Here is a 16905-nt window from a genome sequence, read left to right on the forward strand (position 1 = left end):
TAACTATATCACTGACCTGAAAAGTTTAACATAAAATTTGTTCTTACATGTCACATTGATTTCTCATACTCACACACAAACACACAGACAAACTTTTCTCATTTGTTTCTGTTGTACTGTACATGTTGTAATTTTATACAAATCAATAACTGCAATTTTTGAATTCCAAAACAACAGCTCATATTTAAAACTTTTCAAAATAAATAAAACAGTACAATATACCCCATAAACTTGCAATGAAGGAGGGGCCCGAGCCAGATCTAATGAATCTCATAGAGACTTTGGGCTGGGCTCATTTGACTTGGGCCAGTACTTAATCACAAACCAATCACCCAGCAACTCTAGAAACAGCACAGCAATATGCTAACAACCACTGAAGACACATTATCAACTGGATAGTAACACTATTCCAAGCACCCAGAACAAGTTTGCATGAGCATGCACCACTGACATTTTCCTTGAAGATATTCCTGAAATTCTAGTTATGTTACTTTTTCCATTTTTGAGCTTTTACTAAATGTATTTCCACAATAGACTTGCATGCTTAAATATTGCTAAAAACCTTTCATAAATAAAAAACATTAAAAAAAAGTTTGCTGTGTCAACATTCCCCATACACCACTTAAAGGCATTAATCATAAATGGTATATTTTTTCCTGCATGGGCAATAATGATGTTTGTATTCAATAAATGTATATTTATTTACATTTATATACATTTATCTAACTGTACTAATATATATATATATATATATATATATATATAGTTTTTTCAACATTTATCATTTATCTAACTGTACTAATATATATATATATATATATATATATATATATATATATATATATATATATATATATATATATTAGTACAGTTAGATAAATGTTCATACTGCCAATTAGTAGTCAAAAAAAATATTATTTTGTAATATTTTTTTCCATCATACATTCAATACTAATTGGCTTTGAGTAATAAATTACATTTGTCATTCCATGCAAAAGTCGGATGTTATTGAAGAAATTAAATCTGCTATGCTTTAAGGTCTTTACCGCATTCAGAGCCATTTCCTTAATGTTTCAAAACTTGCTTGGCATCCTATTTGCACGTTCCTGCAAATGTTGCCAAATGCCAACCGTGACGACTGCCCTGTTGTGCCCTGCAGCTCAGTCTTGTCCGAGCCAAACAGTCTACAGAAACATGTACTATATATATATATACTTGCTCTCTTGGTCATTTCTCCTACAGGACGTGTTGCATGTGTGATGTAAGTGGCTCAAAAGGAATTCAGAGGGTGGGGTCAATCCTTGTTCAATTATGGTAAATAATCCTATAGAAAAATATAAGGGAAAACATACGTTTAAAAATTAAAAGCTATTCTGAATGTTGTCAATGTCAGTAATGGTTACAAACCTGCCTGAAAATAAATTAAAATATAGTCACTTTTTTTCTTTATCTCATGAGACAAAAATTGGAGAAATATGTGAGACATTCTCAATGTATGGTAGTGGCAAGATGTTTGCTAGGGACTGTAGTGGGAATGACCAGTACATAGTTGTGTATAAAGTATATTCAGGCCTACATTGCAATGCCCTCAGAGTGAATGAACTGTATGAAAGTACTGTCAGTAACGTGCCAAAACATTAGAGAAGAATGCAGTAAGGCAGCTTGGCTTCAAAAACTCTTTAAGATTTAAAACACATTAAGATGAGAGGTTGACAACTTCACACCTGCTGTGTTTTAAACTGTTTTGGAATAGCTCTCATTGTGTAAATAGTCTGAGTTCAGCAGCTCATAAAGGCTTCTCTACAGCAATAATTGATAGCCACAAACAGCCAACAACTATCAAGCTTCTCATCACTCACAGCCCTAAATACCTTCAGGGGATATAGTGTTTAGCTCAGAAATAAACAGATAAAGCAGAACATGATTTACACACAGCATTTATTGTGTTTTGAGTTCTAAAAAATACATTTTACAAATTAAAGAAAAGTGCATTCAATGTTTTAACACGTGAAATGTCAAAACTCATTGATCTGCCCTCATTAAAGGCCCTAAAAGGACCGTTCACACCAAGCACGATAACTATAAAGATAACGACAAAGATAACTATATATGCGTCCACACCAACGAACGATAACGGTCTTTTTATTCTAAGCACGCGCGCGCGCGCCCCATTTTAAATGCGCGAGACCTTTAAATTAGAATGGATTCTGATTGACTGTCAGTGTTTTATCGTTTGACAGCTGAAAAAAAATCGTTCTGAAAGTGATCCCAACGATATCGTTCCTCATATCTTTATCGTTATAGTTGTGGTGTGAACTCTGTTATTCTTTAATATGGAGAACGATTTTTAGAATTATATCTTTATCGTTATCTTTATAGTTATCGTCCTTGGTGTGAACGGGCCTTAGAGTTGATACATATAAATAATTTTGCTTTGTTATAATTTCTAACTTTTTAAATCAAAGTTAATATTTTAAATTATCCACAAACTGAATAACTCAGCTGCATAAGGTTGCAATAGATAGAACAATCTTTTCAATCTACATTTTCTTTAAACCATAAATGTTTGATTACTTTGTTTATCATGTATGAAGGAAAAACAGTCATCAAGACATCCGTTTGCTTATATTGGTCGTGTTCCATACAAGGTCCTGAATTATGATACTTGGCTGCAGTGACCCCATTCAAAAGACTCCTGTCCTGACACGTGAAAAGCATCTAAACCGGACACCCACATTCCTCTATCTGGTTTCCGCTGTCAAAGCTACATTTATTTCTGAACATGCCAACTGCTAACATAGACCATAACGGGAGTTCGAACAAACAGCTGCAAGCTTAGATCAGCATCAGCACCAACTAATTACCTGGCATAATTTAGTTAACTGCAGTCTTGAGCTTTGTATATTTATTTCAAATAAATTATTAATAGCAAGACTTGTAATGACAAATTAGGTCTGAGGCCTTCACAAATTCACTTTCTTGATAACCAAACTAAAGGTAACGTATAGTTTAATTTAATGGTAGCTTTTTTTGTGTGTATTGAATTAATCCGTTTAAAGATTACTCTTCTTTTCATAGTTTCTAAACTGCTGCAGTTTAAATTATTTAGGCCTACTTTTTATGACTCATGGGTCATTTAATTTTTTAAATAACAAGGGTGTATGAATTCCGAACAACTGTCTATAGGCTATTTTAGATTATTAGCCTATTCTGAATTTTGAATGCAATTTTTATTTGTTCACTTTAACATGAAAATGTTAAAGAAAGTTTAAGGTAGACCCAAAGGGGAAACAAAGACCATGTCATCCTGTTGACTGATACATTTAGATGGCATTTTAGAATAATAGTGAAGACAAAAAAATTGAAGTAGCCTATGGCTATTATGCAGTGGATTAAAATCACAAAACTAGATTCTTTTAAGTAATGGGTCCTTTATGGGTGCTTTTTCTTCACTCTTGTCCAATTAATTATTTAATTATTTAATTATTTATTAAATTAATTTTATATTTGTAATAAGTCTAAATTTCAAGCACTTAAGTATAAATCTTTAGATCAAAGGGTCAGATTATTACAAACATGCAGTGTATCAGAACTTTTGGCTGGAACTGTAAAAGAGAATCAAATACAACCTTTCTTTATTTAGAAATCTTAGCGTGATCCCTCGTGTGGTCAACAGGTGTAACTCGATGGCGAATGTTACTCGCTAGCAACCATTTCTAATGGGAAGATAGAGTAGTCTTCTGCCAAGGGGCGTAACGGGAGCTTAAATAGCAACATTCTCGATCCAAATAAGGTTGTTTGTCTCATTGGAAACATTACTACACGGAATTGTAATACCTTTAATCCTGTAATAAGAATATAACACCCCTCCCTCCCATTTTAACCCATCGTACCTAATTGATGTGTAAAAACTTCCAGACCGCTAAACTTCTGAGTTATGCCTAGCTCTCCTTGAGCTAAACAGTGGGAAAACAGACTTTCTCCAGATGGAGTTGTCCCAAATGTTCAAGCCAAGGTAACATCAAGATATTGATTTGGATTTGAGTAGTGAAAAGGAAATATACAATACACCTCTAATTACATGTATTTGCTAATAATACGTTTCAGTAATATTTTCTTTGAAAAAGGTTTGAATATTTCTTAGTAGAATGTTACCAAGTAGAGCGTTCTGATCTCCTTGTCGGTGTTTCTGTAAGGAATGTCACCATCTTGTGGTCAATTGAGGGACTGCAAATTAGAATGTATTGTTTTATATTGTGTGAATGTGCGAATGAATTGTTTTATATTGAATGAATTTGCTGTCTGCTTTATTAGGGCCAAGCACCGAAGATGCGTAGGCACCTATTGTATCCGTTCCCGTTCCTATTATTATTATTAATATTATTCTGCTCTGGAAGTCTATGGCAGCCCATAGACCCGCTTGCAGGAGACTTATGAAACTTGGCACACTGATAGAGGACAGTCTGATCTGTCAACATAGCAAATTTGGAGTCTCCAAATCAATCCCTCTAGCGCCACCAACTGTCCAAATTTGCACTCATGTTTATGCTAATAACTTATGCTAAAAAATATTTTTTCCCCTGATTCCTTTCCTCAAGATGATTGCACCTTTGACGTCATTTTACGTCATGAAAATTTGTCCGCCATTTTGAATTTTCTGAAAAACATACTTTTTCAAACTCCTCCTAGGCCGTTGCTCCGATTGTCACGAAAATTAAAATATATAAAATATATATATAATAAATTTAAACCAAACTTGGTATGTCATCACAACCATGACCTGAGGCAACATGGTGCGTTTTGGCTCAGCGCCACCTACTCATCTCCTTAGGTTCCTGAATCCTTGCCAAGTCCAACGTTACCAAATATGCTAGGTTTCACCTTACGGTTTGTGTAGCATTGTGATTTAGCGCTTAAAACATTTGCCAATATCTTCGAAACCATTAGACCGATCGAGACGAAACCCACCGTAGGAAGTTTGGAAACATAGGTTGTTGGCTAAGTACTAATGCCCAAATGTCAAATATTAATAGTAAGTGACAAGAAAATGCAAACAAAGTGAGGTGTGGGTAATTTTTTATGTGTTTATACATAAAAATGTCTATAACTCCAAAACGAAATGAGATGTGATATATGACGTGATATAAAATGCTATACTTTATAAACATATTAGCTTATCGTTACGAAACTCGGTATGAGTCATCGGCACCATGCCTTGAAGGTACTCAAAAAGTTCCGGGGCAGTGCCACCTTGTGGTAAAAAAAAAGTTATAACAAAATTTCTAAAAATGCTAATAACTTTTGAAAAAATTTGCCTATTATAATGGCACTGGTCTTAATAGATTCCTTGGGTTATGCCGAAAACATAGATACCAATTGCCATAGTCAGCCAAACTTCCTGTCCGCCATCTTTATTTTCTTTTAAAACCTACTTTTTCGAACTTATCCTAGACCGTTTATCCGATTTTCACCAAAATCGAATTATATCATCTCCAGACCGTGCCGACTAAAATTTTTGGATTTCGTGTCAATAGACAAAACCATTTTTGTATACCGCAGCAGCAAATTTGAGGCCAAAATGACTATTCAGGCTTTATCTCTGCAATGCCTTGACATATTGAGACTAAACTTTGTATGTGTCATTATAACCTCACTTTGACCACACCACATACATTTCGCAATTGCGCCACCTATTGGTCGAAAGTGATAATCCATTAAATCATATTTTTAGTTACGTTATATATGATCATTTAGCTATTTTGCCTTAAAACATCTTAAAATGTCTTTAATTGCTCCTTGCTGCAGTTGGTCTGACACTCCCAGCCATGTTGGCATGTCTTATCGTCTTCTTGCACTTGGCCCCGATAATTGCTGCTTGCAGCTATATTTATTATTATTATCATTATTGTTGTTATTATTATGTACAATCTTTATTATTAAAGTGATCTTCTGAGCAAGCCATACAAGAACTGAGATTGAGATTTACACAATGTTTTTTTTTTAAATCCTACTTACACATGTTGAAGGGCATAATGAGGTCAGATATCGAACTGTACGCACGTAAAGATGCACAGAAATGCATATCTTTTGCTGTGTTAACATCAGCAACCAAAATAAATGAATGAATTATTAAAATTAATTCTTATCACTTATAAGAAACAAATCAATATTTCCCAGCATGCTGTTAGCCAGTCAAAACTTCATAGCATGCTACTACCCAATCAAAACTTCATTGTGTTTATTTGTTAAAACATCACTTCATTTGTGCAAGGGCAGTTTTAACAATGGCTTTGTTGGAGAAGAAGCCCTAAAAGACAGTAGGAAAGCATCTCAATGATCACTGATAAAACATTATGAGACACTCATGAATAATAAGGGGAAAGGTCAGAGTTTATAAAAGATAGTAGTTGGTCAGGCCCAAAGAATCTTTTATTACACACCACAAATCTGCCTATACAGTACATGTTTTTGTGAATTAAGAATCAACTGAACCCCTTCTACTAGTTGCTGGAGTGGTGTCTTTCTTAAATGACAGCAAGCCATGAACTCTGTTACACAGAGGTGTTCACATTATAGCTCCACCAGACATGAAGGCTGTCACATGATGCATGAGAATATAAGTTACTTTCTATTTTACTTACAAAAATAAGTTTGCATTCCTCTGCCTTCACTGAACAAGAGTTCCATAGGTCTTTGTTGGCAATGATTGATCAATACATATGTAAACCCTATTTAGGTTATCATATACAAATATTTATATAAAATTTTTACAACACAAATTGCAACATTTTCCCTGTACAAGAGCAGTGATAAGTCCACATTGAATGAATCACAATTCAACAAATTGTGCAAAATAAGGAAAACAAAAACATTCATCAACAGAACTTAAAGGCATTTGGCAATTTGGCGGGTATTTATATCAAAGATAAAGCTTATGTTCAGTATCAATAGCCATGAAAACAAAACTGTATGACCACTTTTATTTGTACACGGCTAAAATCTCTGACAGATTCATGCTCCACTTCACAACCTGAATTTGTCTTTTAAAGTGCATGCAATAATACCAGTAACTCTGACAGAACTGATTCAATGTAATAAGTCCACATCCTGATAAAACTAATGCCAATTAATTTAGGATACTGAACGATGGATACATTTTTTTTTCTTTTTTTTTTCTTTCTTCTTTTTCTAAGTAAAAAGAAATAAAGCGTGGGTTCCACAATATGAAATTAATTAAAAGCTCTTAATGTATTCACCATATTTTAAAATCAGACACTGCTTCAAAATCTGCTTCTGCGTAAAGTTTTCATCAACAGTTGTCACATTCTCTGTGATACATACAAAACAGCTAATAGCCACGGTGAAGACGCAGGACACATTCTACAGTCGCAATGTCCTTTGATGACACCAAAGGCATTTCACACTTCATTTCCACCTAACATGATGGGATCGTACTCAACATATCAAAGTGCTTACTTGTACTAAAATATCCTGAATTACTAATTTAATACCAAAAGTGGGACAATGGCATGGAGAAAAGGTCAGTTTGTCTAGATATTTCTTCTTGGTTTATGAGCTCAATGATGCACCAGCAAACCACTTTTGAGTTTGTAGCTGTTTAGTTTCTCCTTTCAGAAATACAGTGAAGTTCTCACAGCCGATATGAGTTATAAGATATTGATCCAGCATGGTCACTGTTTGGATAATCTTGGTAAATCCAACAATCAGGGACAGTGCAGGCACAATGTGTCCAAAGACATCAGTGTTGAACAGTCCCTTTTACCTCTGTTGGATCATCTGGCCTCATCCTTGAGAAAGTCAAACGAGGCCAAGCTTCCGAATCCTAGCCGCGCACTCTCTGAATCAAACATCTCCAGTTCTCGCTCCTGACGCTCAAATAAATGCTTGATTTTTTCGGTCCGTTCCTTATGAAGTGAGGCCAGCTCTTCTTCAATCTGTGAACAGAGGTGTGGGCAGTATTTCAGACAAGATTCCTTCCATTTTATTACTACCAGTTCACAGTTTGACCAGTTATGGCCAAATCTATCCTATGAATTACTTATGAGGTTAATAAAAAATAAAAAATAAAAAAGCAGCTCACCTTCTGTTCCAAGTGAGCCCGGCGCAAAGACGCCTTCTGTTCCAACTTCTGCAACTCACGCTCATGTTGGGCCTCCATCTGTGCCTTGGTTTTGTTCTGGTAGGCATCAAGGAGCTCCATCTCCTGGTGTAGCTGCTGCCTTAAAGCCTGACATTCAGCCTCCTGCTCTTCATCTAAACGTAACTGAGAGAATTATATGCTCCAATTATATATAAATATAAATCTATATATCTAAAATTCTATACTATTCCATATTGAATAAAAGCAGTATTGCATATAAACAGCAATCATTTGGACAAATGGTGTAAGTAGAAACTTTGGCTTGGTTGTGGAAATTCAATTTGTAAATCTTATTTTAGCAGTTCCTAGCAGAGCCACTAGAGGGAAACCTCTCAAACGGTTTTAGCCAGAAGCTATAAGGGGAATATTAAAAAAGCATATTTTGACAGCATATGAAAACAGCATTTGTTTAAGAACAATTAAACACTCCATTTCTGTTTCAACAGGTTTTCTCTAATTCCAAAGAGGCAATGTGAAGGGAAAAAAATGCATTCCCATTTTGGACACACTCAGTGAAGTCCTGTAGCCTACTGTTTCAAAGTTGTAAATAAAAAAATTCTATTTCAGTCTTTCAACTTCAAAATGTTGTATTTAATTCAGTGTGTTACATGCTGTTTCTTTGTAATTATTAGTGAAATTTGCGAGCAAGTAAATCATGCATTTTTTTGGCAGTATATGTTTCAATACATTTATCAGGTGAAGTTTATAACCTAGGCCACAAACTGACTTCACATTCTGAGGACAAATTGTGTTGTTTGACGTAATTTTCTTCTGCTGCTTGTGTACTTTACCGATTGAGAGGCCATCATCTCATTAATGCTTTGCTCATATTGTTCTGCCAGCTGTGCAAGCTTGCGGGTCTGCTCCTCCTTCAGTGACTTCAGGATGGCTTTGTGGTCACCCTTCGGGGAGACTTCCAGCTGATGGTTCCTCAGAGCTTTGTACTGCTTGTTTTGCACCTTACATGTATCTTGGAATTGCTTTTTGATCTGCATCTCCAATGTCTATAATGAGATGAGATTATTTAGGTATAATTTTTGATAATGATTTAAGGCAAGGCAAGGCAAGGCAAGTTTATTTATATAGCACATTTCATACACTATGGTAATTCAAAGTGCTGTACACAGAAAGCAGTTAAAACAGTTAAAACAGTTATAAAAGGAATTAAAAGAGATATAATGATGATACAGTTATAAAAGGAATTAAAAGAGTAAAAAGATGATAAACTCATAGATAATCATACAAGGGTTAAATACAATAGGTTTTTCATCCTGTGTTATTGTGTATACTTTCACTGTTTCAAAGAGAGAAAAACATTTAACGTTAATATTTAAATACATTTAAATCCTTTTAATGTTAAATTAGTTACTTGTTCATCCAAAGCTGCTACATTATTCTATTTTTATATTTATATTTATATTATGTAATGTTCATTTTACTTCATATTTTAAGTTGGTTCTACCCACCATTACAAAATGTTTACCTTAAGGTTCCTGGGCTGCTGTCGGCGTTCCAGTGCATGCTTTCTGTGTAGCTCCCTCTGCCGGCGACTGTTGTACTCCTCCTGGTTCTCCAACTCAGTTTGATGCTGGTGGCGCATCAGCTCAAAGCGTAGCCTTTGTAAGGTATGTAGATGCCGCTGTTCCAGCTCTTGGGTGGACTCATCCTGCCTGATCATCAACGCATGCTCCATTTCTTTTTGTGTCTTCTTCTTGTTAAGTTCCTTTAACACAAAGAGCAAGTCATGTATGAATAATATTTCATTAGTTTGTGTGACATCAACAAAAAATGATAACGTGTAACAGGTTTCTGATTTGAAATAGCACAAATGCTCTGATCAACACTAAATATCACTTTATAAAATCTACACACACACGCACGCTACCTTTCAAAACTTTGTGGTCAGTTTTTTTTTAAAGAAATTAATACTTTTATTCAGCAAAAATGTATTAAATTGATTGTAAATACATTTAAAAGTGACAGTAAAGACTTTTACATTGTTACAAAAGATTTCTGTTCTATTTATCAAAGAATCCTGAAAAAACATTATCATGGCTTCCACAAAAACATTGAGCAACGCAATTCTTTTAAACATTATTAATAAGAAATGTTCCTTAAGCACCAAATCAGCATATTAGAATGATTTGTGAAGGATCATTTGACACTGAAGACTGGAATAATGCCCTCACAGGAATAAATTACATTTTAAAATATATTAAAATAGAAAACTGTCATTTTCAAATAAATACCACCTTGGTGAGGTGAACATAAGATACTTTAAAACATTAATCTAAAACTTAAACAAGCTTAAACTTTTTTAGTTTTTAAATTTAATGTTTAAATGAAACCTCAAAATTCACAAGAACAAAAGAATGTGCTTGAGACATTCTTTGTGGTGATTCATATTATTTCTTGCCTCCCGCATTTGCTCTTGTTCAAACTCATGCTTCTTGATAAGGCTTCTTCTTTTTAGAGCACGGCAGCTCCTTTCATAAACCAGTCTTTGCTGGTTCAACAGCTGGGCCTCCTCCTCAGCCTGGGAGCGCTGCATTGTTTCCTTATGCCGTGACAAGCGCTCCTGTTTCTCCTCTTTTGGTGTATCAGAGTCTTCATTCATTTCCTAATGTATACAGAAAAAACAAAAATCTTACTGTAATATTTTACTGCAAAATCATGGTAATCGAATATAAGGGCATAAGGGACAATGGAATTATATACTTGGCTTACACCTATTACAGGTAATATGAAACAATTAGTCTGACATTGTTCAGGGCCCTGTGACAAAGGGACTAACATCGTCTATGGCAGTGGTTCCCAAGCTTTTTAGAGTGGTGTACCCCCTGAGGCATTTAACAGCCTTCTCTGTTCCACTTAGGCTGCAGTCACACCTTTTCCATTTCACGAGTTCACACTTACAAATAATCAGACAGAAAAAAGACTATTTGGCGTGCTGTCCGAGGGGAAGTCCCCGACCTCGAATTTGGCCCGAACCCAGAATGCTCCCCCCGTATCCCTGGCTGGGATAGGAACCAGCCAATAGTAAGGAGTGACGGAGTGATGCATGAAAACTATTGTTTTTTTTTTTTTTTAAAACCCAAAATCATTTTTTATTTCTGTAATGGTTAATCCACCAGTATGTGTAAGCTCTTTAGTCCCAGTTGGCCAAGTCAAAGTCCGGACTTGAATCCTATATGAACATATTTGGGATTTAGAGGATTCAAAGATAGGTCGCATAAAAGTTTCATTAAAAGCAAGTCTTTGGGAACAACTAAACTATTTCAGTCATTACATAAAGTCAATAACAACAGAGACTGTGGAAAAGTCCATAAAAACAATGCCAGCAAGAATGCAAGCCAAAAGACGCCATTCAAAATAGTTTTTTGGTTATTATGTGTGAATAAAAACTATTTAGTTGTTTCATTTAGTTATTTGCTAGTAATGACAACAACATTTTAAGTTTTAAACAAGTTTTTGACAGATTCCTAAAATATTTGTTTTCTCTTTCTTATGGCAGGTGGTCTACTAAGTTTGTTATATATTTGTTATAAATTTGCACTGTATATAGGCCTCCTCTCGTGCTGATTGGATAGATCACTTGAACGAGTTCCTCATGAACTTTGTTAATAATACATCATTAATGCGCAATATTTGCCCCCTTAAATTGATTTTCCAGTAAAAATAAAAAATTACCTTTAGAAATGCCTTTATAAAATAAATACTGTTTTAAATAAAAAACATGTTCAATAGAGAAATATGCAATGATGGTAAAAACGAAGTGATACTTTTAAATATTAAACTAAAACCGCCAGTAGGTGACAGTAAGTCACTATCTTAATGAGTGAGCCATCGAGTCATTCATTCATTCAGTAACAAAGCAAGTGGCTGTAATTATGAATTATGAATGGGATCAAAGCCGCAGATTTGTTCACGAAACACCGCTGTGTGCTGCAGTTCTGCTGTGGCTTTTTGTTGGACCTATTATTTCGTTGCAAAATAGAGCAAACAATACTGACAACAATACTGTTTTTAAAATGTACATAATATAAACATGTACTGTACATACATGTAAAATTGCATTCTTGTTCAGATAATATAATATCAAAATTAAAAACAACAACTTACACAAGGGTATGTTTTTGTATCTTACATAATGTCTATATTTGTTCTTCATGCTAGCAAGTGCTAAATGGCAGTAATGTAGCACGATTTGCTAAGGCAGCATACTCTGCTGCACGCAACCTATCATATGTACGCTACTTGTGTAAAAAAGATTTTAGTATTAAATTAAATGGTAGAATTAAATACACAGCATTTTGTTCGCATGCCCCCTCTGTCACCTCACGTACCCCAGTTTGGGAACCACTGGTCTATGGTATACTCATTGGGCTCAGATGAATGGGGCCCATCCATTAAAAGTTGGGTTTGGGGTTTGTCCTGTGTCCTGTGAATTCATTGACTGTCCTGATCTCACCTCTTTCATTCTTTCTCTGCATAGTCTGTACTGCTTTTTCTGTGTGTCCAAGAAGGTGGTCAGTTCCTTCTTCTGCTGGACCAAGATCTGTTGCTGGATTCTCTTCTCCTCAGCTGCCGAGGCCTTCGTCTTTTGAGAGACAAAATGAAATAACATCTGGTTTTGCAACATTACTCATTTACAAATTAATCACGTAGGGCCAAGGGAGGATAAGCATCACAAAAAGCTTACTGTGGTCAGCTGTGCATTAGTAAACTGACAATATTTTGTCATCATGGAGATTTGCTATATTGAATAAAAATGCATTTCATTAAAAATCTATTTAAAATAATTCATGTACTCCACATATAGCGGCATACAAAAGTCTGAGACCACTAGTGAAAATCCTTTGGCATAATAATTTATTACAGTTTATTTTGATTACAAATTATAAAAAATAATTTGAACTGCATAGTATGTTCACCTTTTGTTTTAATCACAGCAGCCTCGAGCTGCTTGAACTCCACAAGTTTGTTGATTTGAGATGATCCAAAGAGATTCTTGAGCTTCAATGGAAGCAAGAACATCTGATCACCTGTACAAAGGAGTTCAAGTGATCAATGTCACAAATGTGCTTATTTGATAATACTGAAAATACTGAAAAACGTAAATATTTCCAATTCATTTTTCATCATAATCTTTATTTGTTTTACATTTTTCAAAATTCTAAAACTTTCTGTTCATTTCCAGGTTCAAATGAGATTTTCCATTCCAAATTTTTACTGTGGTCTTCAACTTTTGGACCCCACTGCATGTTCACAGTAGCAACTTACAGAAAAAATGTGACATCTTGTAAACTTTGCATAACCCTCTCTACTATGTGTAAAGTACAGTAGGAGCAAGCACCTCCTTGTCCAGTTGTGCAGCTTGCTTCTTGGCCAGCCGCTCCAGTTCAATGTAAGTGTTGTTGGCCTGGGTCTCCACTTCCTTCTGCAGCCGGAGCTTGTGCTCATCCATCTCAGCCTTTAGCCTGTTCTCCAGGGCGATCAGCTGCTTCTGGTGCTGCCGCCGCATGCGCTTATACCCTGACATCTGCTCACGCCGCACAGCTTCCTGCTCATGCTCCTGGATCTGCTCACTGACCTGCAAACACAGTGTGTTGGGGGTCAAAGGTCACGTAAGCCAAGCAAGATTATTTTCTCTTTGCACCTTTTAAACCACAAGAGGTAAGATATTATCTTAAGATAAAGATGTTCATTGTTACCATTTAAGTTACCAATTACTTGTATCTTCATTATAATGACCAGTTCTGTAAAGTAAGTGACATTCTAGTCATTTCTGCCATATTATGATTAATTCAGAATTTTCTACATTGAAAAAAATATGTAACCTTATATACCATATGTATGTAAATTATTATAACCAATAAAAATGAGTGCATGCATCATTTTGTTTAATGCTGTGTTTATTTGCTCCATCAGAGCAACTGTGTATATAATGATGAATTGTTTGATATATTAAGCCTTTAAATTTTCCTTTAACGATTTTTTTCACCACTAGCATAATGTTATTAGAGTGTATCACTCATTCAACTTTTAAAAATCTGAAATGTCCATTTATAAATTTTGGGCAACAGGAGCTACTGAATACATGAAAAGTTGATGCATAATATGTAGTATAGTGTTTATCAGTATCAGGATTTTAGGATAAAATGAATATGTATGCATAAGAAAAAGTAAATATATTTTGATTTCAATGTTTAGTGTTTTACTAATTCACATTATTGATTAGTTCATTTTAAATCATCCCTGGTTTTTTTACAGTACAAATATACCATGTAGTTTGTAATTTGATTAGAGATCATAAAAACGGCATGCATACAAAAAATAATTAGATAAAATAAAATAATTAAATGCATGTTACACAGCTCATGTCAGCTAAAAGTATTTAGGTTCATTATATCATTTTACATTGAAGAAAAATATGATTTTGGAGCTAATCAGATTGATGGGTTGAACACAATGTGTCTGAGTACAATAATGATTATAATAGTGTCACTAACTGAATCAAAATGCCAATATGTTATTTTAATGATCATGTAGCCTACTAACCTCTCTCTCTCTCTGTATATATAAAACCTTTGACTTAGTTTGCATTCTGGAAAGGAATCTATATATAAATGTGGGGTGGGGGGGAGAGAGAGCTCTAAGAGCTCTAAATCACAACAAAATTAATATCTTTACTACAAAAAAAAACGAAGCGGAAAATAAGCCTCCGCTCCGGAGACAGAAAGACATGGGGGGGGGGGGGGGGGGGGGGGTGAAAAAGCGCTTATTAACAGGATGTGGTTGCCATGGCTACTGATGTGGGGTTGAGTGGATGACCATGGCAGGCCTGCATTTCTTATGCAAAAACGGCGAGCAGAAGAAGAGAGATAGGCTGCCTACCAAATATGCTGGTGTGATGATGGCAAAGCGTTGGCGGATGCTGCTGCTGCTGCTGCGATGATGGCGAGCCCGGCTCTTGTGAAAAGAAGAAGGCCGCAGCTCTGGCCTGATGTCCCTGTCTCCAGCCTCATCCCTCACGCAAGCATGCTTCTGCAGGGGGGGAGGAAAAGACGAAGTGAGTGGGGGTGGGCGCTAACCGAGCGCCCTGCTGCTGATGCTGAGGATGAGGATGATGCCGCTGCGTCTCCCTGCTGCCCGCAAACAGCCTGCTGCTTCCAGCGCATCCTCTTCACCCTTCATCTGTTACTGGCGTATGTCGTTCACAGGTGCCTGCAAAAGGCACAGCATCGCGATGGATGGCGCGCGAGTCGCTCTGTACGGCGAGAGCGGGAGTCCGTAGCCTCTCTTCAGACTAGCGGCTGCACTTCCTGAGAAGAAAGAGGAGGAGGAGGAGGAGGAGGAGGAGGAAGCATACAGATCCGGTGGGATAGAGTGAGTTACGCACGGTTACGCAATGCCTACCACGGGCAATCAGCGGAAAGACTGTGCGCGCGTGCATGCGTCTTAAACTTTTATCGTTTCTAACTCTACATACTTAAAGGTGCAGTCAGTGTTTGTTTATTATTTGTGTTTGTTTTTTTGATTTGTTGCTAATTAAAAGTTGTACGTAAAGAATCAATAGCCTAGGACTTTTGAGAAATGTGATTAAAATTACATACACTAACAATGAGTGTCATTTCTCATTTCAGTATTCTACATGTCCCCTGTTGAGTGTATGATCCGCTATTTCACGCAGTCGACCAAATTACTAATCATAATAATAGGCTATAAAAAAATAATAAATAAGGAAATTAAACCAAAAACAATGACCTGCAGCATTTGAGGAAAATTGTCACAGCAAAATGCCTCCAGCATCAACACACAATAAGAACAAGCGACAAAAAACTTAAACCATTTGCGTGTACTTTTAAACACCTAATTCATTAACATGTCAACTGTTTGTCATACATGTTTATGAGTTCTTACTCAATATCAAGATTCACCTCACTGAATTATAAGAGAGCTATGCGTATGTGTTGCAGCTACTCTGGTGCAACAGTGTCAAATTCTACGTAAAACATTTTGAGGTGAGTTTAGCCCAATAGGTAATTATGAGAAATACATAAAAGAGACTGGGGGATTTCCTTAAGCTCTCAAGTAAAGCATTTCCTGTGTGGTTTAGAGGTTAAGAGAAATTGTCTTTGATATTTTTGCCCCACATATAAAATGCAGACATGTCTGACACTCAAAAGCATGAATTCTGCTGAATTAACACTAGCACCATGCTAGTGACTGAGTTACAAACATTCCAAAGTAGACTGAAGTTGATAAACATTTGAAGGGGCAGAAGGTGTCCCCTTGCTGAGACTGGGCTGACACACAACCATGCACATCCAAACCCCAGGATGTTAAATCAACAGCAGATACAGGAGAAATTGACCACAGTCAGCATACAACACTTCCAATGTATCCTTATTCCCTCCGCACTCTACCTAGTGTGCATGGTTTTTAAGAATTGTGGAAAGTACCAGGTACTGGGCTATTACCTGTGTTTTGCTGAGAAGACACTGATTTCCCCTGTGACACAACTTACCACATCAGTGCCACACTTATGCTTAAACACACAGACTTCTTACCAAAGAAATTACATTTTTCTAAGCATATAAATGTTATGCATATGTGGCTGTGAGATCAGACTTTAATTGGGGGACTATAGGATGTTTGTGCAAGTTCTAAACTTTTTGGCTCTGGGGTTTCCCTTGTAGTCATAAGGGGTAAAAATAAAGCTTAGCTCAGATAACATCAGA

At 35.9% G+C, this 16905-nt stretch overlaps 1 protein-coding gene across 1 annotated transcript; it reads right to left on the reverse strand.

Annotated features, from left to right (window-relative positions):
* Positions 1 to 6418: 6418 nt before the first annotated feature.
* taok3b (TAO kinase 3b) lies at positions 6419 to 15500 on the reverse strand. Its single transcript, XM_079872868.1, has 8 exons — positions 15059 to 15500; positions 13518 to 13754; positions 12633 to 12761; positions 10578 to 10781; positions 9645 to 9884; positions 8953 to 9165; positions 8102 to 8284; positions 6419 to 7955 (listed from the first exon to the last, which is right to left on the reverse strand). Exons 2-8 carry the CDS (start codon positions 13701 to 13703, stop codon positions 7794 to 7796), a joined length of 1317 nt encoding a protein of 438 aa, XP_079728994.1. The 5' UTR covers positions 13704 to 13754; positions 15059 to 15500; the 3' UTR covers positions 6419 to 7793.
* Positions 15501 to 16905: the final 1405 nt, after the last annotated feature.

The sequence above is a fragment of the Squalius cephalus genome (genome assembly GCF_949319135.1).
Source record: "Squalius cephalus genome assembly, chromosome: 5".
Lineage (NCBI taxonomy): Eukaryota > Metazoa > Chordata > Actinopteri > Cypriniformes > Leuciscidae > Squalius > Squalius cephalus.

Bases quoted from the DNA above. Each gene is read 5' to 3' on its own strand.
- taok3b (XM_079872868.1), bottom strand. From the start codon at position 13,703: ATGTCAGGGTATAAGCGCATGCGGCGGCAGCACCAGAAGCAGCTGATC. The intron at 10,782-12,632 runs GTGAGATCAGGA...TGTATACATTAG, and splicing joins GCAGAGAAAGAATGAAAGAG to GAAATGAATGAAGACTCTGA. The intron at 8,285-8,952 runs GTAAAGTACACA...TAATTCTCTCAG, and splicing joins AGATGATGGCCTCTCAATCG to TTACGTTTAGATGAAGAGCA.